This window comes from Stenella coeruleoalba (assembly GCF_951394435.1).
Source record: "Stenella coeruleoalba genome assembly, chromosome: 1".
Taxonomy (NCBI): domain Eukaryota; kingdom Metazoa; phylum Chordata; class Mammalia; order Artiodactyla; family Delphinidae; genus Stenella; species Stenella coeruleoalba.
In genome coordinates this window covers 9,629,697-9,657,635 of record NC_137169.1, presented here as the reverse complement: position 1 = coordinate 9,657,635, position 27,939 = coordinate 9,629,697, and the positions used below count along the sequence as shown (strand labels likewise).

The 27,939-nt window shown below is 47.9% G+C and overlaps 1 protein-coding gene across 5 annotated transcripts in view; it reads right to left on the bottom strand.

Annotated features, from left to right (window-relative positions):
- Positions 1–461: 461 nt before the first annotated feature.
- The window catches only part of VPS13D (vacuolar protein sorting 13 homolog D), a 244,855-nt gene continuing 217,377 nt past the window's right edge, over positions 462–27,939 (bottom strand). For all 5 annotated transcript variants that reach the window (XM_079912392.1, XM_079912393.1, XM_079912394.1 and 2 more), the window contains 3 exons: positions 16,509–16,640; positions 5,160–5,400; positions 462–3,555 (listed from right to left, as the gene is read on the bottom strand). In XM_079912392.1, the coding sequence (XP_079768518.1) occupies positions 3,424–3,555; positions 5,160–5,400; positions 16,509–16,640 (505 nt within the window). In that variant the 3' untranslated portion in view covers positions 462–3,423. The remainder of the gene's footprint in view (positions 3,556–5,159; positions 5,401–16,508; positions 16,641–27,939) is intronic.

The window sequence follows — 27,939 nt, the reverse complement described above, 5'->3', positions numbered from 1 at the left end:
CACTGCCCCACTCCTCTGAGGATTTCATATTTCATCCAGGCTCCACTTGTCACTTGCATGATGACTCCCAATCTTATGCCTTTGGCCTGGACTCATCCCTGGAACTCCAGCGCCCGGCTGCCTGCTTGACCTGTCCAGTAATATCAAGGAGGCACCTTGAACGTAACCAATCCTGCTCCTGCTGAAGTCTCCTCCTCAGAAACAACTTCCATCCTGCCAGGCCTGGACCAGTAACCTCAGAGTGGTGAGGTGAGCGCAGCCAACACGAAGCCGGGTCTGGCTGACGGGAAGAGCTGCCAACTCTGGGAAGTTAAGCAAGGCCCAAGGTGCAGGGCTGGCCCGGGAACGCGCTTGCCCGGAGTGAGGGAAAGGCTGCGTGTGACTGCACGTGTTGTAATACGTTTGGCATTTGTCATTGGCGATGGTTCTACAATCTACGGGACAGCAAGAAACCAGAAGGAAACAACATGTTTGGAAGTCAACAGAGCATTTTATTCCACAGGAAGAAAAATAACGACTCTGATATGAGAAACAGATTCGAGAGTCTCAACAGATTGGTGAGTGTAAGAGTGTTCACACGGTGGAGACCCAGATACTTTATTTTCAGAGTATTATCGAGCAGCTACTATGGTATTTTGAGGCACAGATGATGCTTAAAAACAAAGTGGCCCAGGAGCCTTCCAAACCCCGAGGTGCGTCTCCACCACGGTGAGGTACTCGGGCCGCTAAGAGGCCATGTTTCTGTTTCCCAGTCAGTGGTGAGCAGGCCCAGGTGTGGGAAACACAGAACAGCCAGCCTTTCTGGTGGGTGAGGAAAGCAGCTGTGGCCAGGTGGTGATGCGGCCAGCTGTGCTGGGTCAAGGCATCGAGGGGGCTTTGCTTTCTGCTTGCCCAATTTCTCCTAATTCAATTTATTTTACTTTCCTCGGAGAGGAACCGGGTACTTGAGGCACCAAGAAAATCGGCAGAAATTATCCTAACGAAGTCTCAGACATCGCTGGCTAAATGCCAATTGAAAAGCCAGAGCCAGGGCCTGCTTCCTCCAAAGCTTTGGATTTTTTTCCTGGCAAACCAGGAAACTATGTCCAAAGCCCCTGAAACCTTACCATCACCAGGCCTGGCACGAGGGCTGCGAGGGCGGAGGAGCCTGAGAAGCTCTTAGCTGGCACCCACCCCCCAACCCCGCCCCATTTGGTCTTTGGATCCCATTTTAACATCTGCCTCTTCCAAGGCGCAAACATCAGGGGGGAGCTGTGCAGTAGGGAGATGAGCAACTATTGTATTTCGAGGGCTGATGAGATTTAGAAAGGAGCCGGGAGGAGGGCATCTCAACACCCCTCTGGAGTCTCCTGGAAGCACCATTCCACAGCGCAGCCCTCAACCAACTTCCCATGGGCAGAGCTGCAGAGAACACAGGTTGCTGCTGGGCCCAAAGTCAGGCTTCCTTAGTCATACCAAGCTCCTCAATCCAACAGAACTCCCAAGTGACTTCATTCCAGAAAGTGACAGAAGGCTCACTGACACAAACCATCAACCCTCTGAGAGTCTCATCGTTAAGAGGTCATGATCTCAGGCAGTGCGTTACTGATGACAAAAACCACAAGCCAAACTTGTGGGGTGCGGGGTGGGGGGCTGGTGAGGAAGACAAGAAGCCTGCAGGGAGCCGCACCTGGCACATGGCTGTGGCCCAGCAGGACCAACCAACCGACGGACCAAAAACCCACCCCGACCCTTCAAAAGCTGGGCTTCAATTCTGCAGTCCATGAACCCAGAGTTCAGGGAAGACTATATACAAATCCTGGAGTTCAAGACGAGCCCTGAAAACACTATTTTGCCAGAGCACTAAGCACTTGGGTTAAAGCTCTTTGAAAACACACACACACACGCGCGCGCACACACACACACACCCCCGAGTGGGGAGAGAAAGACAGATTAGCTTCATTTGTGTTTTGGAAGGATCTGGGTCATGAGTCATAAACACCAATACCTTCCACGCATCCACTGATCCGATGGGTCCTTTTAGATCTCAGCTACGTGAGACATGGTTGTAGAGACTGACTAGATTTATTAAAATAAAAATTAAAAAATCACAAGGCTAGTCATTCATTCTAGGCCTCCCCTCTCCCTACCTTGGTTATTCCTTACAGAAAAGAGAAACCACAGAAACAAGACCCAGGAAGGAGAAGACACTCGGTCTAGGCCTTGCCACCGGGTGGAATTTAAAACCAAGGGCAAGAGATATTTTGGCCAAATCTTGGCCCCAAACTTACAAGAACAGCTTTTTAGCACTCAGATTTCATTCCCTTTTCTAAGACTCTCTCCTTCTCCCTGCCTTCTCACTCCAGGGCTGCTGTCGCCCGTCCCCAGGGCTGTGGGGCTGGGCGGCTGCCTGGAGCTTTATTAAGGAGAACAGAGTCCCAGGACCTCCTGCTGCAGCTGCTCAGGAGAGGGAACACTCTCGCTGTGGGTTTTTGATAAATTTGTGGATTTCTGATCTGTTAAACAGTCCTACGGGATTTTTTTCCCTTCTAAGTTATCAGCGTCTACCAATGTTTCAAACTGGCCTCTCTGATAATAACCCAAGGAAACCTTATAATGCTGGCGTGTGTGTGTGCGTGGTAACAGAACACACCTCACAGTTTTACCTCAAAGTCTGGCAAGACTAGTCAGGAGAGAGCCAGTGAGACAGGCAGATAAAAAATAATTTGTGACACTCTTAAGAACTATCTTTAAACTGGGGGAGAAATAAATAAAAGATGTGTCCGAGTCACTCCCCTAGGCCTCATCAAGGGCTGCCTCTGGGTCTAGACCCTTCGGTTCGCAGCTCCAGCCGGGATGAGCACAGGTTTCAAAGGCATCGCTCTTGACGCACCTGCCCCCTCACCTCAGCCCACCTAACCGTGAATATTCTAGTTTCCCAAACTAAGGCATAACATTCTGCAGCTTCCAAGAATCCCTCTTCACGGACAGTACCCTGAATGAGACGTGTAGAATTAGTGCAATAGAAGATCCAATATAATTTTATATTACTTTACAGTTAACAAACCTTTACACACATCACAGGCCCTGTTCAGAAATGCTCCTACGTATTTACAGACACACAGTTGTACATATATACATGTTAACAAAATACAGGGCAATCTAAAAATTAGATTGATCTCAGTTACACTTTCTTTGTTTTAAACGTTATTCAACCAATGCCTCTTAAAAATTACCTCCCCATAATCTAAAGTAACCCCCTGCCCCACAAATTAATACGGTTCCATTTGTAACCTCCCTCACCAGTATTTACTCTCCCTCTTGATAGCATCCCCCCAAACCTTATTCTGGTTTCCTCTAATTTAAGCCAAGCCCACGGGCCTCTCTCCTCCTGATTGGTTTGGGGTCTACGTCTGGGAGTGTCCCTCCAGCAGCTGGGGTTTCTCAGGAGTCCAGCTCCAACTGCTCTTGGTTTTCATTGAGTCTTAACATAAGTTGCTGTTCATAGTAAAGGCTCTTTGCATAGTTTATTTCTTGTGATAACTTGATAGCAAGGACCTCTGATTTCACGTGAACCTGAAGAAAAGGACAGAATGAGTAACCTGCCCCCAAGGTGGGAAGCCAAACAGAATCACAGGACACGGGCCATTGAAATCCACCCAGGCAGCAGCTCCCAGCCTGACTGCGGATCAGAACAGCACGGGGGTCGTAGTTTAAAGAAACAGATTCCCAAGGGCCCTACTCCTAGTTATGCCGATTCGAGGTCTGGGGTGGATCTCTGGAATCTGTATCTTTAACTTATTCCCCAGGTGACTGTGCAGTCGACCCATAATCACCTGACATTTGGGACTGCCTGTAACTGCGAACCAGTTTCAGCTCCGAGGTGTGAGGATCAGCTGAGGTGAGACACAAAGACTTGGGATTCAAATCTAAAGTCTGGTGATGGTCAAAGCACACAAATGCCCTCGAGGCCTTTCTTATCAAGAAAGCTCACTTGCCTTGAAAGGGCGAAAGTGCAGCTGGGCAAAGCTCCCCACCTCCGAAAGGAACTTGTGGAAATACTCAGGCTTTTGGGTGTTAACTCAATTAATCTACCGGCCCTAACCTAAGCCAATGACCCCAGGGGAGCCTGCACAAGCCAAACCAAACCCAAGCGCATTCCTGGGCAGGGAGAAGGTCAAGGGAGAGAGGCCCAAAAAGGCTGGTTGCTGTTTCTCATCTGTGGAAACACTGAGATAAGCAGGGCCATTTTGAATGGCACGTCATTCTCGAATGCAGGCTTGAAAATCCTAGCATTCCAGGTGAAAAATGAGCAGGGCTAACACCTGGTTTCATGAAAAAATCCCATGTTAGAATACGGCTGGCGGTGGGGTCCCTCACACGTGCTTCTGCCGAGCCAACAACAGCCCCTCCGAGCGGAGGCAGCAGAGTGGTCCAGGCTGCCAGCCCTGGAGCTGCACAGGCACGTGGGTTTGAACCCCAGCTCCCTCCGGTGTTGGCCGGATAACCTCGAGCAAGTCACCTGTCCTCACCGAGCCTCCTGACCACCAAGTGGGGACAACAGCAGTACAACATTAAATAATCTAGAAGTACCTAGAATCCAGCCTGACACACAGTGAACCCTTAACGAATGCTGGTTATTAACAGCAGCGGTGTTGTTGAAAAGTCCTGCCATAACAATATCTTGTACCCTTTGGAGGTCAAGTGTAAAGTTTATTTACAGATATTCATTGAGCTTTTACAGTGGATAGGGGCCTATGCTAGATATTGCTTCCTTGTGCAGAAAAAAAAGTTAATTTCCAATTATTCTAGAGGTGAAGCAATGAAGAAGCCAATGTGTGCTCTAACGCCTTCTTAGATTCAATGCGCCGAAGAGTCCCGTTTTAGGAATAAAACACCCCCCTGCATCATGTCAGCTGGTCCTCACGGCTGATTAGAGGCGGTAATCCTGCCCATACTGTATGGGTGGGAAACTGCGGCACAAGCGTTGAGCAACCCGCCCTCCGGTGGAGGTGGGAGAGCGGCATCGTCCCACCCCACACACACTGAGCGCCTTCTGCCTGTGGGACTAAGAAGCAGGACCCCTGGGGACTCACAACAGCCCAGCCCAAGCCTCACACGTGGCAAACACATCAGCAGGGCAGCGGCGGGCTGAGGAGATAGGGCAGGGGTGCACTCACCATAGGCTTCTGGTGGGAAGGGCCGGGGATGGACACCCCACTGCTCGTGTTCACGGCCTTCTTGGTCACCTGCACATACACCTTCCCGTGGTCTTTGGAGACGAGGCAGTGGTAGAGATCGTCGTACTTGACTTCCAGGAAAATGGCCTCCCGGTCTAGGTAGTCTCCGCTTTTCAGGAAGTAGACGGCCTTGGAGGAGATGAGCACACAGTAGCTGTCGATGTTCTCCACGGCTATGAAGCTGCAGAGAAAGAGGCGGAGTGAGAAGGGCACGCAGAGCTTCGCCAGCTGCTCCTCCAGGCTGAGGCTGTAGGAGGGGGGCCCGAGGCTCCGACCTTGAAGCCAGGCTCCCTCCCTCACTACACCTTGGGCAGGTGGCTCACCCACTCTGAGCCTCCATCTCCTTGTGTGTAAATCAGGAATAAAAAAAGTGACGCTGGCCTCTCAGGGCTGCTGTGAGGCCAATGTGTGAAGCACAGGGCCCTTCCACAGCGGGGCTCCATAATATGACCAAGTGTATCAGTAGGAGAAACAATTTCATGGCCTTTTTATAGCCTAAGGCTTAGAGAAAGCTGTCGCAGTGCTTCGTTGGGCAGAAGAAGGAAATACAGTGCTTTGAAATGCTGACTGAAGCAGCAGCTGAGAAGGTTCACAGGGAAGATGGGATGGGGGAGGGGCAGCCACAGGGCTGGAAGTCGTGGGCAGGGGTGGTGACGGACGCGAGGAAAGCGGAAGCGGATGGGTCACCAACCTAGGCGCCGCGAGAGGATGGCACGCCCTCTCCAGGTGCGTACCTATGTCCACTTCCTTTTTGTCACAGTTCTAGTAAGAGGTCACCTGGTCTCAGCTCAGCACCTCCAGGGACAGGGGACTCACTGGTGAGACGACCACCGCGTTCTCAGAACTCAACTGTTAGAGACCACCACTGCGTTCTCAGAACTCAACTGTTACAGAGTGCTTTTTTAGGTAAAGCTGTAATCTTGATTTCCATAAACTGTCAGTCATCCCTTCTAGGGGCTTCAGGGCCACTCAGAAAAAAATCTCTTCGGGCTTCCCTGGTGGCGCAGTGGTTGAGAGTCCACCTGCCGATGCAGGGGACACGGGTTTGTGCCCCGGTCCGGGAAGATCCCACATGCCGTGGAGCGGCTGGGCCCGTGAGCCACGGCCACTGAGCCCGCGCGTCCGGAGCCTGTGCTCTGCAACGGGAAAGGCCACAACAGCGAGAGGCTCACATACCGAAAAAAAAAAAAAAAAAATCTCTTCTTCCCTGGAGCCCCAGATTTAAAGTGGAAATTTATGCACGTCAAAGCTCTCAGGTCGGCTACTGAATGAAGAGCAGTGACCCTTGGAAACCGCCGTGACAGCTCTCCCAGGCCTGGCTGCCTCCGTCGCATCTTGTGACAGCCTTCCACAATGGGGCGGCCACGTCGGGGGACAGCGCAGGGGAGCGGGTGACGGCAAGAATACTAAGAGCTGACGACAGGCTGGCTGTCAAGCCCCGGCCCCCTGGGACTTGATGTCCTGAGAGGAATTGCCACACCGCAGTTGCCTGGAGCCGCGGCTCCCCTGGAACGGCTCAGGGACCCGGTCCCAGGATGGCTTTGTTCCACGGTCAGCAGTCGCCAAACTCTGCTGGGATGGAGCAGGCCTGCCTGCTGCTGGACAGGCCGGTCCTCTCTCAGTCCCAAGCTGGCGCCAGGTCCCTGCTCACCTCTGGGCTTAGAGAGCCCCCCATTCTGAACACGTCTTGTCTCTCAGCCCAAGGGTTCACGAGTTCTCTCTGAAGCTTCCCGAGAAACACGCCCACCCTGCGCCCACTTCTGAAGGCTTCGTCGCTTACTGTCAAGAGCACTGCCAAGCAACTACTTGTTCTCATTTTGTTTCCCAGACAGGTATTTGACTCTCTGACTAAGCTGATGTAAGAGGGGTCCACACCCTACGCTCCCCGTGTCTCCCTGGGCACCCACCACTGAGTCGGCCACCCCCTCAGGACTCAGTGAAAATATGCCTGGTTCCAGCTGCCATTTTAATTACAGCCTCACATGACAAAAATTGGGATTTATTGTTCTATTCTAACTGGTTGGCAATGCCAAGAATGTAGACTTGTAAAGTCTCAATGCCAAAATTAGAAATACCCAGCAGCTTTTGGTGTTCAGGCCACTTAGCACGGAATTTCCCATGTCCCGGGCTCTGACAGTATCCAGAGGGCAAGCAGTATCATTTAAAGAAACCAACTGAAATCTAAAATAGCTGGTCCAGGGGAAGAAAGGGTGACAGAAAGAGACAGAGAGACAGAGAGAGATGAAAAAAGCTTCCTGACAAAGAGAGGAAGGATCACAGGACCAGCTAGAACTTGCTGGGAAGCTAGCTTAAAAACTGAAAACGGCCTAGGACTTCTAAGCACAGGTGGGCCGGGCACATGGTGACCGAGGCTGTAATGGGCTCTCAAAGGAGATCCCCGAAGTTGGCCACCGCAATTAGGGTGAGAGCAGCACATGCACTGAAAATCCAGTAGGGATTGTTACCTTTCCTCTGGTCCAGCACAAGATGGGGTACTTCTATCCCATCACCCGTGCCTCCACTCTCACCCTGTTTAGTACCCGCTGTCTGACATTTATGCACAGCCTCTAAGAGGGCCAAGGCCTTTCCATCTGGGCAGCTGCTCTTACACCCGGGCCGACTGGCTGACACTATTAGTGCCCTTTCCAAACTGGACTTCTTTAAAACAGACTCCCTTCCGAGAGGCCACAGACAGTGCAAAGGCCTCCATCAGGCCAGAACAACTTCTGTGCTGGGTGGAAGGAAGGAGGAAGGGTGGCTCTGAGCCGGGATGCTCTAGTGAAAGCTGCTCCACACAGTGGTGAACGTGCAGGCCGGGAGGGAAGGGCAGGGAGACCCGCCAGGCTGGGCCAGCTGCTGTCTCTGCGGCTCAGGTTCTTCATCTGATAGAGATCATACCACCTGTCGTCACAAAGTCAGTAAATCCATGGGCAAAAAATTCATGGCCGGGCCTCCCTGGTGGCGCAGCGGTTAAGAATCCGCCTGCCAATGCAGGGGCCACGGATTTGAGCCCTGGTCCAGGAAGGTCCCACATGCCACGGAGCAACTAAGCCCGTGCGCCACAACTACTGAAGCCCACGTACCACAACTACTGAAGCCCACGTGCCACAACCACTGAGCCTGCGCTCTAGAGCCCGTGAGCCACAACTACTGAAGCCCGTGCCTCATAACTACTGAGCCTGAGCTCTAGAGCCCACAAGCCACAACTACTGAAGCCCGTGTGCCACAACTACTGAGCCTGCGCTCTAGAGCCCGTGAGCCACAACTACTGAAGCCCACGTGCCGCAACTACTGAAGCCCGTGTGCCACAACTACTGAGCCTGCGCGCTAGAGCCCGTGAGCCACAACTACTGTAGCCCACGTGCCACAACTACTGAAGCCCTCACACCTAGAGCCCAAGCTCCGCAACGAGAGAGCCCACCACGGTGAGAGGCCCGTGCACCACAATGAAGAGGAGCCCCCGCTCACTGCAACTAGAGAAAGCCCACGCACAGCAACGAAGACCCAACACAGCCAAAAAAAATAAATAAATAAGTAAATAAATAAGTAAATAAATAAAAGGAATTCGCGTCCATTACAGAAATGTGAGGGGCGAGGAGCAGTTTGTAAACGTGCACAGGCCTCTCCTCTGTGGGCCCAGGGGCCCTATTCGTACCTGAAGCTAAAACAGACAGTAATTTTTGGACATTTACATGAAATGTTCTCGTCTTTTCAAATCAAAAGCAGCCAAGGGTCTAAGTGAAAGGAGGGAAAAGGGAGACAGCGGGGCCTCAGCTGGAGTGCCAGGGTCCCAGACCACGGTCTCAGCAAAAACCCAGACACTGACTTAGCCAACAGCGTCTCTCTCTCCATTTTCCCCCGATGCGCCCCTGGAACTCCCACAACCAGTGACCAAGGCTTTGGGTTTCATCATTACAGCATACATTTTTTAAAAAACAAAATCTGGAAACCACAACAAAGAATAATTAAAACTGAGCTCCAGATTATGGGTCCCCTCCTGTAATGGAGACCAACCCCAAACCTGTCACTGAGAGAGAGGAACCAAAACCCAGGGGGACAACAGAAGTCGAACCAATGAGTGCACTCAGCACTTCTCTGCCCATCTGCCCCCGCCTCTGTCCCTTTGTCGTCAAAGCCCGGTGTCCCCCGCCCTGCCTGGCCGTCCCCTGCAAAGGCCTGTGCTCCACAGACTTTCATTTGCGTCACTTGAGAGGCTCAGGGTTTCGTCCAGAGTGGCAGCAGCTATGGCCTCACACGAGCTGAGTCTAGACACGGGGCTCTCCACTCTTCATCCCCCGTACCCCCCTCGCTTCACGCAGGGCTGCTCTTGGCTCATGAATGAGTGACCATTGCAAACCCTCGTGGGATGACATGGGGAGGAAAGCCATGTGGTCTCAGGTTGATCCTGAGTGTGTCCTTCTACCCTCTGACCTATTATTAATTCGGAGGAAGAATGAAAAAATGTGGCCAGAGACACACAGCCTCTGGATAAGCTGTACCCTTCAAATATGAAGAACCAGAGAAGCTGCCCAGTGCTCTGTAGACACCGCGACACCGCGAATGATTCTATAAAAAAAAACAGGCGGGGACTCCCCTGGTGGCGCAGTGGCTGACAATCCGCCTGCCAATGCAGGGGACACGGGTTCGAGCCCTGGTCCGGGAAGGTCCCACATGTCGCGGAGCAACTAAGCCTGTGAGCCACAACTGGTGAGCCTGTGCTCTGGAGCCCACGAGCCACAAAACAAAAAACAGGATTTTTAGACATTGGTTAAAAGTTTCACTCATAACTCTCCTTTAAGGAGAGAAAGAGGACATTCTGATCTTGGGATCAACTTCAGAAAGTTTCTTCTGAGAGAAAGGAAAGCTGTGGCACGTGGCTTACACCATTCTCCAAGATGACAGGTTCTAACAGTGGGTGAACCCGGCAAGGTTCAATGCTGCAGAAGTAGCACCCACTACGACAATATCTCAGACCATGATACCACAGGGCATTCTCATCAACACCAGTGACATGACCAACAATAGCTTCAACCCTCTCGCTCCGTGGCAGGTAGAAATGTTGCCTCCAAGCCCCACGGCTGATGTGCCATTGGAACCAGCCAATCTTAGGTGCCAACTGGCTCTGTCACCAGGCACATGGCTTGGCTCAGAGTTTCTTGCCGTCACGTGTAGAGCGAGGGTCATCATATCTCCTCTTAGGGCCACTGTGATGCTTAGAACTGACCTACATGCCCAACTAATGGTGGCTATTGTTATTTCTTTTGTTGAGGACAGATGCTAAGTTGTCCTAATCCTGTGGGGAAGGTCCCCTTGGAAGTCTACTACAGATCCTTGCTTCAGCAGGTTGGAAAAATGAGTGACCCTCTAAGAGACCACAAGGAAACAGGTTCAGGGCCAATTATTGCTCCTTAGAGAGAGAGAAATCTGCCAATTGTTCCAATTACCCTTTTCAATTGATTTCTTTCTTTTTCTCCCACTCTTTTTTTTTTGGCTTTATTAACTCTATTTATATATGTTTATTTTCCTCACTTTGTAGGCATTTCAAAATCAGAGGAGTTCAGAGCTGTCTTACTCCAGGAGTGCTCCCAGAACAGGCTCCTGCCCCACATGTGTCTCTCCCCAAGTCCAGGTGTGACCCCACACCTGTGTCTGAGCCTGGGGTCTTGCAGAGTGTCTCGGCACACATGTCCCACGGGTCCTCACACTCAGCACGGCCTCTCGAATCCACTCCTCCTCCAGCACCGCCCCTCGCCGTTGATGGCATCTCCATCCAACCGACCAGGCAAGCAGCCCTCGAGTCCCTCTCAGCCCCACCCCTCGCTCAGCTTCTAAACCTGGTCAGTCTACTGACTGTACTGACGCCTGCCTCCCTGTCCCCTCTCCCCTTCTTCTCTGCCAGCCTGTGCTCACCTGGATCACTCCCAGGGCCTCCTAAGTGCTTTCCTGCCCCCAGTCTCTCCAACTCTGATCCCTTTCTCTGTTGCTGTCAAGGTTACATTTTTAACGTCATTTTGAGTGAGATCCTCTTCAAAATCTCACCACTGCCTACAGGAAGCCGTTACGGCTCTCAGAATCTGTATGGACACCAAGGGGGGAAGCGGGGGGGATTTTAAAAAAAAAAGCTCTCCGAATCTGGCCTTGTAACCCACCTTTCCAGCTTTCCAACCTCTGCTCCTTCCCTCCCACACATATGCTGCCACCACACCCAGCTAACTGGAGTCCCCCCAGAAATGCCGCTAACTCTCCTGTCTCTGAGCCTTTGCCCAGCACTCTTCTCTGCGTACATGCCTTTCTCTCTTCTCAGCCCATTTCTCCTTGTGCTGCAGGACCAGATCAACTGCCAACAGCCTTCCCTGGCTTTCTAGGCACAAATTAATAACTTGCCCTTGTGGTCCCATAACACATGGCCCATACTTCTATTTTAAAAGCAATCACAGGGCTTCCCTGGTGGCGCAGTAGTTGAGACTCCGCCTGCCGATGCAGGGGACACGGGTTCGTGCCCCGGTCCGGGAAGATCCCACATGCTGTGGAGCGGCTGGGCCCGTGAGCCATGGCCGTTGAGCCTGCATGTCCGGAGCCTGTGCTCCGCAACGGGAGAGGCCGCAACAGTGAGAGGCCTGCGTACCGCAAAAAAAAAAAAAGCAATCACAAGTTTATAAATAGTTGGTAATACTGTCTGCTTCCCCTGCTAGACTGTGAACTTGTCCTGGGACATAGTAGGATTCAATAAATTCATGTGTTATGTAGTCTCAGAAAATAACAATGAATTTACGTTGTAGGGTCCAATGGAATTTGCCAGTGCACAACTTTGGATGTTGCATGCATTTTACCCAGTGGTAAAGATAAAGAATTCTCTCAGAAGTCTTGATTTAACTTGTTATTAGCAAGCCACTAACTTTCCCTTCCTTCCTCCCTCCCTCCCTCCGTTCCTTTCTTTCTATTGAAGTATAGTCGATTTACAATGTTGTGTTAGTTTCAGGTGTACAGCAAAGACAAGCCATTAACTTTTATCAGAGTAGCTGGATAATCCACCAAATGAAAGTTTTAATTTAGTGGCATATCAAAGAATATCCAATTTTCTAAGTGTCAAAGGTTATTGGTAGATTATTTCCCGGTCTAGAAAACGGAAGCCAATGAATTCTATCCCACTTCTCAAAAGGTCTGATCTTTTGTTTTTGTTTTGAGACTGCATATATTACTATAAGGTTTTTATTTACAATTATATGCTATGAGAATCAACACTATAACGTGTGCTCAAAATAAAAAATTCTGATTTCTATCTCTATCTGCAATTTCTCAAGAAGGATAGACAGGATACAAAATATATATAAATAGTATGTTTACAAAGGGGGCAAGAAAGGAGAATTTTTTTTTTTTTTTTTTGCGGTACGCAGGCCTCTCACTGTTGTGGCCTCTCCCGTTGTGGAGCACAGGCTCAGAGGCCATGGCTCACGGGCCCAGCCGCTCCGTGGCATGTGGGATCTTCCCGGACCGGGGCATGAACCCGTGTCCCCTGCATCGGCAAGCGGACTCTCAACCACTGCGCCACCAGGGAAGCCCAAGAAAGGAGAATTTTACTCTTGATTTTCTTTCTTTCTGTACTCTTTGAATTTGCTAATTATGTACATGAGTTTATTTCATCAAAAAGAGAAAAGACTAACCTGGCTGGTGGGTTTATAAGCTATTTTGGCTTACTTTTTATACTTTTTTTTGTATTAAAAAAAGATCTCAATAAAGAAAAAGGAGAAAAAAGAAGAGGAGGAACACACTCAAACAGATGGAAATGAGCACACAACCCAAACGGACCAGGGAGCTGCCTGGCTCGGCTGAGATCAAGTGACCCAGGGATACAGTGACAGCCCTCAAGACACTGACTAGACTCAAGTGGCCTCCTACGGGTGACTTTCAAGTGTCCCCAGAAGGCAAGCACCATCTTCAAAGTCTTGCACGGGAACCACTTCCCAGGTCCTGCTGCCCCTGAAGGGTTCTTAGCTGCTGCTGTTCATTCCTTTTCCTTTCATCTGTAAATACACCAGCGTATTTCTCTAAAGGACAAGGACTCTTTTTGTTAGCACAGTCACAATACTAAAAAATAGTGAATAATAATAATTTAAAATGTCAGACATTTAGAAAGGCTCCTAATTTCCAATCAGAACAGGAGCTCTTAATATTCAGGGATCATGGACCCCCACGTCGGCATTCTGGGGAGGCCCATAATCCCCTTCTAAGAATGCTAATTTTAAATGCATAAACTAAAATGCTTAGGATTACAAAGGAAGTCAATTATATTTAAATATATCTATCGAAATATTAAAATTGGGATAGAGAACTGAAAGCTTCTTTTTTAAAGCATAAAATAATATCTAATAAAAAAAATCTCACAAATACTATTTCCTAAAACTACATTTAAAAAATATAATCTGATTGTCAAATAAACTCCAGAAAACAGTATGTTTGGGCAGCCACTTAGGTCATGTGCATTGCTTGTAAGCACCTTTTTGGAAAAGGTAAAGAGCCACCCTGGTGCTTACATTGCTAGTGTGTAACTTGGTCTGTGATGGTGTATTGGAAATAAAATAGGTACTTTCTTTGTTTTTTTTTTTAATGAGAATGAGGTTTCTGGCTACAGACTAGACACTAGTTACAGAGAAAAATTAATTTAATAAATAGAACCAATTTCACTTTAACAGCATCTGAACCCAGGATCCGATTTCAGAACCAAACTTAGGAAAAATGGAAAGTACTGGCACTTTTGCAACATATCAGACGAATATTGATTCATTCGAAACTGAAGCCTTTTCAGTTGGCCAGACCTTAAATCATATGTCAGCAACTATCTTTTTAATACTAATTAATTAAATAAAATAAAAAATTAAGTGAAACTCGATCTGGGAGAACAAAGTTGAAGTAACCATGGCACTGTGGACTTTGCGGGGTTTTCACTACATCAGGAAGTAATTACACAATATTTTCCAGAAGTGAAACAGTGAGTCTAACTGGAAAAAAATGTGGAAACATTTAGTTAGAACAGTAGGGCAAGGTATTAAAGAGCCTTTTAAGGGGTTAACTCTGAAGGAAAATATGCAAATAATTGGGTCTTTAAACATGTTTTTAATTACGATTCCAGGATAAAAGTCAGGTATACTATGGCACTCCTGTGCTTCTCCTGAAAACGCCTTTCTTGCAGAGGGATGCCTCCAACATTCACGTCACCGTGAAGACCCAGCCCGACAACCGAGGATACTTCAGAGGAACATTTGCCAGGTCCCCGATGACTTCTTCCCTGTACACTGAGGAAGGCTACGGTCATGTGGCTTCTTCAACATTCACTGGCAAGATTTAACCCACAAACTTGGGTAGAGACACATGGTTTTCATCTTAAGAGTCAAAAGTCATTCACGCCAACATCTTTTCCTAGTTCTTATGAATTTTAAGAGTTTCATGAAATCTCTTTTACTGACTTCATTTTGATTTCGGTTTTCAGCTTTCCATGGCTCTGTTTTCAATGCATGTATCTCACTGGGAGCAAGCCTATGTTAGCTGTAGTACACAATTTCTCCCTGTGTTCTTGGCATATGTCATCCTATTGAAAATGAATTTCACGAGGACCAAGGTTTGACTTGAAAATGAATTTCACAAGGTTTCACTTGAATAAGGGTGAGTGGGAAAGAAAATTAAAAGCGCGACGTACAACAACTTTCCAACTATCATTCATTCAACAAATATTTGTTGAGTGCCTAGTATGTGCCAGGCACTGTTCCACGTACTGAGGATTCTTCAGTGAATGGAACAGACAAAAACTGCGGCCCTCATGGAGCTGCCATTCTAGTAGACTCTGCACCATGTCCCACTACACCTGGGGAAAGACTCTCTGAGCCTCTGATCCAAAGGCCAAAAGTTACATTAGCAAAGTCGTATATAGGGCAGCCATGGCACCAAATCCTCACCGAAGGCAGGCAGGAATATAAAGCCCTCCCTGGAGTGAAACACTGGGGATTCTGGTTATTAGAGTGATGGCCAGAGCTGAGGCTAGACTAAAAGAGCTGATAGATGTGTGCTATGGACAGAATTATGTCCCCACCTATTTGGAGCAAGGAAGTAATGAAGGTTAAATGAGGTCATAAGGGTGGGGCCCTGATTCTATAGGAGACACCAGAGATCTTGCTCACCCTTTCTCTGCCATGTGAGGACACAGCCAGAAGGTGGCCATCTGCAAGCCGGAAAGAGAGCCTGCACCAGGAACCAACTCAGCCAGCACCTTGATCTTGGACTTCCCAGCCTCAGACTATGAGAAATAATTTTTTGTTGCTTAAGTCACTCAGTCTTGTTATGGCAGGCTGAGCTGACTACGATAATGTAATACACCTCCATCACTGAGAGACTTTCCAATAACACTGTAAGGAGCTTGAGTTACAAAAAACACATCTAGGAAGACGCCATCCCATGCAGCAAGCAACAAATGAATTCTGGACTTGACTTTTGATATCCCCGTTCAAATACTGCTACAAAACTATGAGATGAGGTTAGTTTAACAGCATTTCTAACAACGACACTGAAGGCTCTCCTGAGAGATCACCTCTACTTCAGATATCCTCCACCAACCAAAAAACATTCATGGTCCTCTGAACCCTCCCTAGCTTGCTTTATCTTAAGAAAGATAAATAAGCATTAAGAGAAATTAAACTAGTATTTTGCTACTTTTCAGGCAGAACTAATTGCTTTCTCTGGACTGTGGTTCTAACGCCTATTTAGGTTACAGGGCATTTTACGCTGAGAGTCTCTGCAGAATGTCCTAAAATAGTGATATACTGAGTTCTACCACGTCAACTAGGAAAAGCTTCACTAACTGAAAATATAACAAGATCCTAAGTGTATAAGGCTCCACATTCAAAGAATAACAGAACAACCTTGAGAACATTGTTGCGTTTCCAAACTTTTCAGCTCCCAGTTGGTTGTTTATCTGTTTTGTTTTACTAGCATTCTGCAGCAAACAACAAAACACTGAAGTTTAGGAAAGTCTCACAGGGCAAAACACCTGTAGATTGAGAACATTTTATCTTCTCTTTCTGAACTAATTAGAAGGAGACTGCCAACGTTAAGGTCCCGCTATGGAACTCAGTTTGAGAACCATTGTTATATCTCAGTCTATAAAACATCTGGGCCAAGGAATCTTGTTGACCAGTTCCAAGGCCTAAGAGTCACGCTGATACTCAGATCGGACAGAAACTTCTCAGAGTCAAAGCCAGAAAAGACAACCTGGTGAACCGAAAGGGCTGGTTTCCAACTTACAATTCGTCTTGTATGTTGTCTGTTAGTTTGAAGAGCTGCTCCTGCCCTTCGGCCTGGCTCTCAGAATAGCGGGGAAGCAGGCCCTGCGGCCCTGCGCAGCACCGTGGTTTCCGTACCCTCTGTGCTTGGGTCCTAGGTGGGGAAATGGACAAGAAGCAAAGAGGTTAAGTGTGAAACGTCAAAATGATTTCCTTTCCTTCCTCGTCTGAGATAAGAACACCACTTAACACAGGACATACTCTAAATCTGGTGACCGGAATTAAACTACATTTAGTACCACCCGTGAATGCACTAGAAGAAAGTGGTTAAAGACTCCAGTTTTGAACAAGAACCTCACCGTTGCCATTTTCTAGCTATGTGATCGTGGACAAGTCAGTTAACTTCTTCAACCCTCAATTCCAGTTCTCTCTGTAAAACAGGATGATGACACCCACCTCACAGGACTGCCATGAAGATCAAACAAAATCATGCCCATCGAGCCCATGTTTGACAGGATGTAGGCTATCCACCAACAGTGGCTCTTGTTATTGTTATTATTACTGGACTTCCACTTGGTCACACTCTATTTTTCTAGGAAATCTCTTCAGGAGAGGCACCTCTGGACTTGTAGAGGGTCAGGAAGAAGAGTGAGAGGCTTTGGGCATGAGTCAGAACACACCAAGCTTCTCAGCTTCTTCTAGGATGAGCTCAGCTGCCTGGGTGTAGGGTGAGGGACACAGTGATCACAGGAGGGAGAAGAAAGGCTCCGTGGACTGGTCCCAGGCCACAGTCTGGGATTCTGCGGCGGCTCTCACTCATGGCCCTCAGCTGTCCGTGGCCCAAAGGAATCTGCTTTGCTGTGGCTTTCAGGGTAGGCTGATGTTGTCTTTCTCCACAAACCATATACAGGGTAATTGATAAGTACTTTTTGGTGTTTTCCTAGAAACAGGAGTCCATATTTGTTTTGGAAAGGCTGTGCATATTTCAGATGACTGATAAGAGTGTGCCTGGTCTGTCCTCGGCCTTGTACTTGGTGTACTTTTCATTATTTGTTCCTGGATTCCATTGAAGCAAAACACCCCTCTCTAGACATATCTACAAGCGAGGCCTAGGCTTACACACTGAATCAGCACTCCAGGATCGTGTGCTAACAGCAGTGGAAAGACTTACTTGCAAGGGCAGAGAAGTGCCTGGTGGGCGAATCAGGGTAAAGCTATGGACAGAAACAGTCAGCGGGTTAGCTGCAAACCTGGGACGACGCAAAGCCCTCCTGGGCCCGTGTCAACACTCCGCCTATCAGGCCACGCTGCCTCAAGTCCCAGACCTGGGTAATGCTTGATATGGGCTGGAAAACCAGACATCCAGTGATAATGTTTTAAAAGTTCAGTAATAAGGATGCCCCAAGTACTACTAATTGTGTTCTCCAAGTGAGACTAAAAAGAAGTTCCGACCATCTGCACCAAGGGAATGGGTAAACAACCCAATTTTATTGCTATGATATTAATATATTCACATATTCCTGCTGTGCACAGTCTCAATTCCTTCTTCAGGACTGAGGCCCACTGCTGGCTATTTAGATCCCAACTACTGGTTGAAAATACGGAGGGCAGCGTCGGGAGCCGCTCACAGAGTTCACCCCTCGTAGGGAAGCTTGACAACTGCTGGTGTAAGGATGCTGGAAAACACTGAGTGAGAGAAACCCAGGGGAAGGAGCGTGGTGTACTTTTCCAGGTAGCTGAGTCCTGTTCTTATCTCCTTGCCCAGTGAAACATCGACTGTCATTTCAAACACTGTCCAGGACAGGCTAAAAAAGTATCTTTTCCCCAAGGCACCCCTGAAGCTCCTGAAAGGGGTTCGGGCACTGTGGCAGAAGCCCAAAGGCCCCAGGAAGATGTGACAAGCCTGCTCCTCATTTTTCAATGTAATGTTCCGTCCTGACTCCCCGATCTACTGGGAGGTTCAGAGGCTCAACTTCCACATGCATCCCAAATCTCGCTATTTCTCCATCTCTCTCATAACTGACAAATGATCTCTGGATTTGTAACGGATTGTTACTATAGTCTTATAACTTATTCTTTCTGTTTCCACTCCTGTCCATTCTCCTCACAGGAACGAGAATGACCCTTTCAAAAACAAGTCAGATTCGGTCATGTGCTCAAAACACGTCTGCTTCACATCCCACTTAGATAAAATACTTGCTTATCTGCCTCCCCAACTGACTGCAAACTATCTTCCCATTTCCAAGGTCCTCCATCCGTGATCAACCACACACCAACGGAAGGTTGGATATAGTGTTCAGATCCTGCTGCTTGGAGGAGCTCAGCGCGGCATTCGAGGCTCACTGTTCACACAGATACAGGAGAGCGAGCGAGCTCAACTTTGCCGTAGGAGGAAACGAAGTCTCTCTCGTGGTCTTATAAATATAGGGAATACTTCTGGAAGGGGTGATTTAGACATACTATCACTAGAAACAGAGAGCTGGGTTAAAGGAATTCTTCCCATAATAAACCCCTACTTCCTTATTGTTGGAATCCGAAAAACTATTCTTTCTTCTCCAAAACTCAACTAAAATGTTAAATTCTGAGGTCCAAGTTGAGAGGCTGGGGAGTGTGTGGGTTAAAACCATTTGTATGTGAACAAATTTAGTCCCAAACGTAAGCCAGCAGAAAGTTTAAAGTGATATTCTTCAGTGTAGGCCACTGTGTGATGGGACTGTTTTCTTCATATATTGACGATGGCACTGAAAATTCAAGTAACCCTTTGAAACCAGTGTGGCTGTACGTGGTGGTAATCCTAAATTTGTTCACTCTGGGATTCAGTAATACAACGTTGGTATCTGAAAAACAGCTGTTAAGTGACTGTTCTTAAGTCACTTTCACGTATGTTCCAGAGAGCCTATGAGCATTTGGAAGGAAAGGACTCGATTCATTTTTGTTGTAAACTGGACTTTAGGACTAGATGCATCATTACCCTCCGTTTAGGGCCCACGATCATCACTGGGCTTTTATCTATTTTAAATGATATAATAAACATCTTTGAAACCACTATCCCTAGCACGAAAACCCCATTGTTTGACCATAACTCGAATCTTATCTGTGTGGCCCTCGGCCGCCCCCTCCCACTCCCGGTTCCTTTCTTCTTCCTCTTCTATCTGAGATAGCCACTACCCTGAATCTTGTACTTATCGTTCCTCTACTTTTCTTCTGCACGTAGTCTTGTCACATTTCAAAGCATGTTCTGGTACAGTAGTCCTGTTACAGTCTCTGGTTTTCACTGTTTTGGGCTTCTGAGAAAGGATGGCACTGCCTTTTTATGTTTTGGGACTTACTTCTTCCTTGAAGTCATATTGCTAAGATTCAATCATTCCTTTGTGTGCAGCTACAATTCATTAATTGTGCCGGCTTATGATTACTCCACTGTGCGGACACACCACCACTCACCCAGCTTCCTGTTGATGGCTCACGGACCATTTCCAGGCTTTGCTATTACAAACGATGCTGCTACGTACACTCCTCTACCTGTCTCCTGGTGACCCTAGGCAAGAGTTTCTTTGGGTATATATCTAGGTGTTTGCTGGACACGCACACAGGACATGAATGTTCACCTAACAAGATAACTCAAGTTGTTTTCAGAGAGGCTGAACCAGTTTACACACACACCAACAATGTACTTCAGAGAGCCTGGTAAACTATATACCTTCCAACACTCGGTACTGTCCAGGACAGCACTGTCCAGTGCACAGCCACTGGCCATGTGTAGCTACTAACACTTGAAATGTGGCCAGTGTGACTAAGGAGCTGAATTTAAAATTTTTCATTTAAATTAACTCAAATTTAAATTGTGTATTAGATAGTACTGGTCTAGCCCCTTAAATTTTTGCTGCTTGAATGCGTATAAAATAGCATTTGTTTGTTTGTTTGCAGTACGCGGGCCTCTCACTGTTGTGGCCTCTCCCGTTGCGGAGCACAGGCTCCGGCCACGCAGGCTCAGCGGCCATGGCTCACGGGCTCAGCCGCTCCAAGGCATGTGGGATCTTCCCGGACCGGGGCACGAACCCGTGTCCCCTGCATCGGCAGGCGGACTCTCAACCACTGCGCCACCAGGGAAGCCCTAAAATAGCATTTTGTCTTCTCATGCCCACCTTCCCCTTTCAACCTACAGCATAATGGAGTCCATTAAAAAAGTGGCGCAGATGTGGAGCCTGCCCACAGGCACCAGAGCAGAAAGATCAGCTTCCATGCTGCTCCTGCCTGTCACTGCTGGACCGTCCTCAGACTATCCTCTGGCTTCCTCTGGTTGCCTTGCTCCTTCTCTCACGATCATCTTCACTGTCAAGACCTGCTGCCTCTTGGGCAGGGCCTCGGGACCACCATCCTGGGGATAACGCATCATTAAACAAGAGGTGGCGAAACTCCACCCACTCACCTCTCATTAGCTGACAGCGTCTCTCACTAACACTCAACACAAAAGAGACTTTACAGCCGTCTGCTTAGTGCGTATGCAGCAACTGTGCCTCCACAAACCTTTGTTTAGCCGAAGGGCTGTGGTGCACTTAATTGCTGCCAGCTGGGGGTCTGTCGGCCATTTTAAGCCCTCAGCTGCTGCGGTTTAGAAATTTCACAGTGTATAGAAAGAAGCAGGCCTTCCAGTCAACCAGCTAATCCAAAACGTCAGCACCAAACGAACTTGGGCTTTGAACTCCATGAAAATGTCAGGGAGTTGGCTGTACAGCATGGACGACTCTCCCCCCGGGGAAGGGGCTGCTGATACAGTGGCTGATACACTGCAGATACCCACCTAGTGGGAGAGATCAATACCGAGCAAGCTTGCATCTGGCCACGGCTATCTGACATGCGCTGGAGCCAAAGCCAAAGATCAGAGTAATGGAAACAATCCCTGCCATTTTCTTGAAGCAACAGTAAATCCAAACAAGGTGACACAGGGAGATCTAACCAATTCCATTCTCGTGGTTGATCCTGCCTTTCAGCCTGAGGGTCAACAGTTGGCCAGCTATTATTTGTTCTTTGCTTCTATAATGAGTAACTATGTCATAGTTCTATTAGTTGAAGACAGATGTTGTACACACATACACACACCCCTGTGCAGCTTGAGTTAAGATATTAGTCGGTTGAGGAATCTGTCATGGCCAATGTCTGTCAACCAAACGAAGTTCAAAAATAATCAGTAAATGAGGAGAAAGTGTGTGTGTCAAACACGTGACTTCCTAGCTTAATAGAACGTTTATTCAACTGATGACTGCCATCTTCCTTAGGGGCTGTGTGTACTCACCCCAACAAAGTGATGGATTGTTCTTGCATTTACGTTACGTGTGTGTCCGAGAGTTTTGTTTTAATTAAATATTTAACCTGTATATACTGTGCTGGACTGGGCACAAATAATTAAGCTGAGATGGTCAACCCAGACTATCTCTTTAAATACTACCTGTTGATGAATGACAGCTACAAGACACAGCAAGCCCCCTACACACGAACCTTCAAGTTGCGAACTTTCAAAGATGCGAACATGCGCTCCATCAACATCAGGCATGAGTGAAATTGCAGCTCACCCTCCATCTCCTGTTGCTGACGATCCTTCAGCTCTACCATCTCCCACCTCCTCTCCTTCCTCCAGTCAGTGACTCTTCTTGCCTGTTCACTCGATGCCAGCCCCTGTGTGCCAGCTGTTGTACCATATTACTGTACTTTTCAAGGTCCTGTACTGTAAGACTAAAAATGTTTTATTTTTTGTGTTTCTTTTTAATGTATGATTGTGTGAAAAGTATTATAAACCTATTACAGTACAGTACTATATAGCCAGTTGTGTTAGTTGGGTACCTAGGCTAACTTCGTTGGACTTAAGAACAAATTGGGCTTACGAGCGTGCTCTCAAAGCAGAATTCGTTCGTATGTAGGGGGCTTACTGTACCGGAATTCTTGACGGAATGGTTCAGTCAAACATTTGTCAGTTCTCTAAAAGGAACTCAACAGTCTCTCAAAACAGCACTCTCTGCACTGGAGTGTACGAACTGGTTAAAGCTTCCTCTGATACGCACTGCACTGCAGTGTCTGGACGATCACCAGGCCTGCCATGCCATGGGTGACATCTGACCTCTGACCTGGAGCCCTCTCCTCACGACTGCATCCACTTCCAAAGACTAAGTGGAAAAGCACTTCTTCTCCACTGACACATTTTACTCCTTTCAGCGCAAGCTGCAATCAGAGAAGACTAGTAGAGGTTGGAAACCTCTGAAGTCAGGCTCAGTTCACAGGAGAAACTCTTCCCCACAGTTGCGTGACAAACAGAAAGCCGTTTTCTAGAACCTGCTCAGAGGTAGTATTCCACCCACAGGTTTAGTGATAACCTCCGAGCTCTGGCTGCGTTAAATCTTGAACCAAGAAAATTGGACCAAATATCCAACGACAATTTGGATTTTGACCACATGAAAAAAAAAAAGGTTGGGGGCTTCCCTGGTGGCGCAGTGGCTGAGAGTCCGCCTGCCGATGCAGGGGACGCAGGTTCGTGCCCCAGTCCGGGAAGATCCCACGTGCCGCGGAGCGGCTGGGCCCGTGAGCCATGGCCGCTGAGCCTGCGTGGCCGGAGCCTGTGCTCCGCAACGGGAGAGGCCACAACAGTGAGAGGCCCACGTACCGCAAAAAAAAAAAAAAAAAAGGTTGGGCAGAAAGCAACCCTCTGTCAGTAGAGGTAAATGAATTACTAACTGAGCCTTGGGACTGGCCTCTGCCTGCCTCTGCCCCCACGCCCACCCCATTTAATGAACTCTTCCTGAGCACAGGCCGCGCTAGGCCTTTAGGAAGACAGAGGTGAATGGAGTTTCCAGGGAGCTTCCTGGAGTCTAATGGAGGAGAAACAGAAACACAATTATAATGCAGCAGGGGAGCCCTGGGATAGAGGGAGTGTAATACGACGGCTGGGTTTGAATCCCACTTCCACCATTTACAAACTGTGTCCTACGGCCAGTTGTGTAACCTCTTGGAGCCTTGGTTTCCTCATCTATAAAATGGGGATTCTAATGGGGTTGTTGTGACGAGTCAGTCAGTATGTGTACAGTGCTTATAAGAGTGCCTGGTACATAATAAGTGCTCGATAAGATGCTACTGATCATGATGACAACGATGATGACAGATCTGCAGAAGATGCCATGGGTGCCCGAGAGGGGCCCTAACTTAGCTTAGCCTCGGTGGCTGAAACCCAAGACGGGCTAGGATCCAACATCCGATCTTTCCCTAAACTGCTTCAAACTGAAATATTCCCCTTTCCCTTCTGCCTCCTTGTTAACATTCTACTTACCTCTCCCTAGAGTTCTGAAGTCGTGCGTGTAACAACACATAAAATCCCATATTGTGTTGTTGCAACTGAAAATGTGGGAAAGATGCTGATCCATGAAACCGCTAGAAATTATATTATTATTGCTGTTAAGTTTTTAGTGATTTGACATCCTGCAGTGGGGAGGACATTTCCTGGGCTGGGCTTTCCCCACAGTGGGATTCACACCTGACTTGTTTATAGGGGTCAAGGCTTCCTATAACCTAACACATGTTTGGGGGACCCCATGACATTGCAACTGTGACAGCTCGCAGGACTAATGCCAACAGATATGCCTATTGGGATTTAAACTCTAAGAACAAGACTAATTCAGAGCTTTTTTTCCTAGTCAACTAACTGCCTCAGGGGTGAGACTACCTGCTCATGAAGCTGGGGGGCGGGGTAAGGCAGACTCGCTTCATAACGAATTCCGATCAACTGGATAATATCATACTGAGATTATAGTCTGAGAGCCTTGGATTTCCTAAAACAACTAACTTTTGCATGCATTCTGGGTTTGCTTTGCTTTTTCAAAAAGTAGTTGACAACTTATAAGGTGGTTTGCAACTTTCAACATCACTACAAAACCAAGGCATTTAAAAAGGCAAACTTCATTTCTGTTTTAAGCACAACATCCTGATTCAGAGTATGGTGCTCTGTAGGAATCTCTCAAACCACGGTCAGTTTCCCTGCTAACCTGTCACCTCTAATGCCAACCCTAAGATGTTTCACATGGGTGAAAATACACAGTTCCTGGTAAACTTATTTTGTAGCTATTAAGTGCAAATGCTAACAAGTTGATTAAATTAAACAAACCATATTATTTTCAGATGATTTCTAGCCAATAATTACATAATCTCTTTCTTTATATGATGATCCTTCTCCCAAAAGTTGATCCCTTTTAAGAGAGGGATGAAATTTAGGAGCATGGTGGTGTAGGGAAGAACACAAATCTTTGGAAAAGGACAAACAAACTTGAATTCCTGTCCAGTCACTTATTAGCTGAGTGATCCTGAAGAAGTTACTGGATTTCTCTCAGCCTCAGTTTCCTTATCAATAAATGGGAATATAATACTTACTTGGTTAATAATGTTGAGATAATATATGAAAAGTGCACAGCAGTGCCTGGCACATAGTAGGTACTCATAAAAGTTTCCTCCCTCTCCCCTACCCTTATTCTGAATTACTGGGTGTCAAATCAATTTAAAATACCAAAACACATAACTTTTAAAACTCAGATTTAAAATTTTTAGCCTGACAGCACACTATGGGAAACATGGTTTACTGGATATGTAAGGATAATTCATGAGGGGTACATCAAATGTTTGGTTATATAGGTGTTTTCTACAGGAACTACTGCCTAAGTGTTTCCTCACCTGACTTACTCCATTCATGTCTCATTTGCTTAAAGAACTTTTTAAAAGAGCTAAGAGCTAATCAATCTAGCAGCTCAACAAACTATACCAAATGTCAAATTTTTAGAATTGGAATGAACAGAGTTTTAGAATATTGCCATTAATAAAAGCCATCATAACAGAGGTTTTTGGGGATAGAACACTGTCTCTAAATGAAGTCTGCAAGATCACCTGAATACATCCAACCCCTGAAAATGGAACGGCCTTGACTGAGTGGAGGGGCGGGGGGGGTGGGGGGGAGGCGGGCGGTGTGGGCTGTGTCCTTAGCATCCCCCCAGCCCTGGGCCTCCACACTATTGCGTGAGGGCCTCCCTCCCTCGTGACCAAAGCCAAGCAGGTCTGGGTGCTGCAGCCCTCTGAGGACCTACTTTGTGATTTGTGTGCTTTTCCAAGACCACCTATTCATTCAGGCCGGAAGTTTTATACAACCGTTTACTATCTAACAGAGAGTATTGGTGGAGGTGAGGTGGAAAAGGAGAAAGAGGGCACAGGAGAAGATGCTTCAAAAACGGATGTGGAGGGACTTCCCTGGTGGTCCAGTGGGTAAGACTCCACGCTCCCATTACAGGGGGCCCAGGTTCGATCCCTGGTCCGGGAACAAGATCCTGCATGCGTGACACAACTAAGAAGCCCGCACGCCTCACGGAAGACCCGGTGTAGTCAAACAAACAAACAAACAAAAAAAAAACGGATGAGGACACTGAAGATTAGCAACTGCCATGAGAATGAAAGTTTACATACAGTTGCCTCACTCACAGGGATAAACAGGGTCTGTTTCAGGCCCTGAGGTTAGACTTGAGGCGGTCGAGGGAGAAACTGTGACCCTGGAAGGGTAGCAGAGCCAGCCGGTGACACAGCACACACCCTTTCTCCAGGCACCAACCTTTTCCAGGGAAGGGCCTCATGTTCTGAATAAGCCGTGGCCTGGAGAGTGTGACGGGAGTTGAATGGAAGCCACGTGGAGCCAGAGCTTTCCGTCTCTTCCGTGCATCACGGTACCCCAGCTCAATACAGAGATGCTAAATGACCAGACCGAAGGCCACAAGCCTGTGCAGGACCAGCGGCAGGGGAGCCAGAGCTGCTGCTTCTGAAGCCGAGGCTGGAGAAGGGGCCGTCCGTCGGGGAACTCCTCCTCGAGACCCAATCGGGGAAGGGCTGAGAGTTGGTAACAACCCAGAAACCCCTGGGGCATAGGAATGCTGATCATTGCCTCGTGGACGGACTCTAGAAAGTTATTGACCTGGGTCATGTTCTCCCGAGGGGGCAACTGGACAGCTGCCTGTTGGCCTCAGGGGACCGTGCAACATCTGCACTTTTCCAGGAAGGAAAAGAGCAGCAGGGCCTGGAACTCTGGAAACGGCTCAGGGGCCTGGCTCCCTGCGGATGGTCCAGTCCAGTGTTGACACTCAGCACTTAAGCAACTCAGAACCTTCTGACCAAGGCGATCAATTCCCTGCACTAGCTCAAATTCCAAGGAGAACTTCCCCAAAGGACTTTTACTGTATGGTTTTCATTATTTCAGTCCCAAGTTTTAGGTTCTTTTGGCCTAGAAACATATAGGACTCAACAAATCCTCTGCTCCTCATCTCCCTTCTGACCAGCTGGTGCTTTTTTATTGTTTGTCCTCGACTTTAACCTGTGGCTGAGCTTTCTCAGAACCAAGGCCACCTCTAGGCAAATCCGCCCTCTGCAAACAACAGATGACACCTTCCCTTTCAACTTGGGTCCAACTGGCTCTGGCCCAGCGTTCCAATGCCCTCAAGACTATCTTGGATTTCTCAGGCAAAAGAAGAGACTTCTCTTTGTTCCGGCTCTTGCCACAGTGCCTGAGTATAAAGCCAGGGCAGGAATAAGGCAAGGGGAACATCCATGTGTCCGAATGGGGATTAGGTTCAATGGTGTCCTTTCTCTTTGGACAGGAAGGAAACAGAACACAAGCTGGCAGCTAAGTGATACCCTTCGGTGCCTCGACAACGGGTACGTTTCTGCCTGGTGCCATGACGTTCAACCTGGTGACAAAAGATTATTCTTTATTTGGTGATAAGAAGGTCAAGCTGCCTTATAATTAAGTGCCGCCGGTGTGAACATGAATGGGACTGATTGCCATAGTCCATCAACCCTTGGCAAACTGGTTTGTTTGGTCTGGACAGCAAACGACATTCCACACTACTGGAATTTTTTTCTCCCAGATCCCCTGCGGCCCCATCACCACCCCCCCAAACCTTTTTTTAAAAATTACAATCTGTTCTACTGTCTCAAGTTACATTCTGTAAATAATAAGCAACACTGATGAAATGCAAAAAGCTGAAAATTTGTAAAGCAGAAAGATCTGCAGCATGTTCCACATCTGTGCCACATTAAACACGCACTCAACAGATTTGCTGATTCCTGTCTAATCAGCACACGAGGCTGACGTGGGCCAGAAGGGCCCTCATGCCACATGCCACATGCCACAGCAGGGCTGCGGGCCACCGGGGGGAGGCAAGGAGGGACAGAAGCTGGCCTCCTGAGGTGGAGAGGCCAAGCCCACAATGCAGGCAACACTTGGCCGCCAGCCTGCTTCAGTTTGGGTACATGTGCGTCGCAGACTGGTGGGTCACAGCTGTGGTTAGGTCATGGGAGAACAACTGCTCAGAACCCTTCTTCCCAGTCGTCAATGTTGGTGAAGCTGGGCCCACGGCGGTTAAACTAAATAACACGTTTTAAAGATAAAA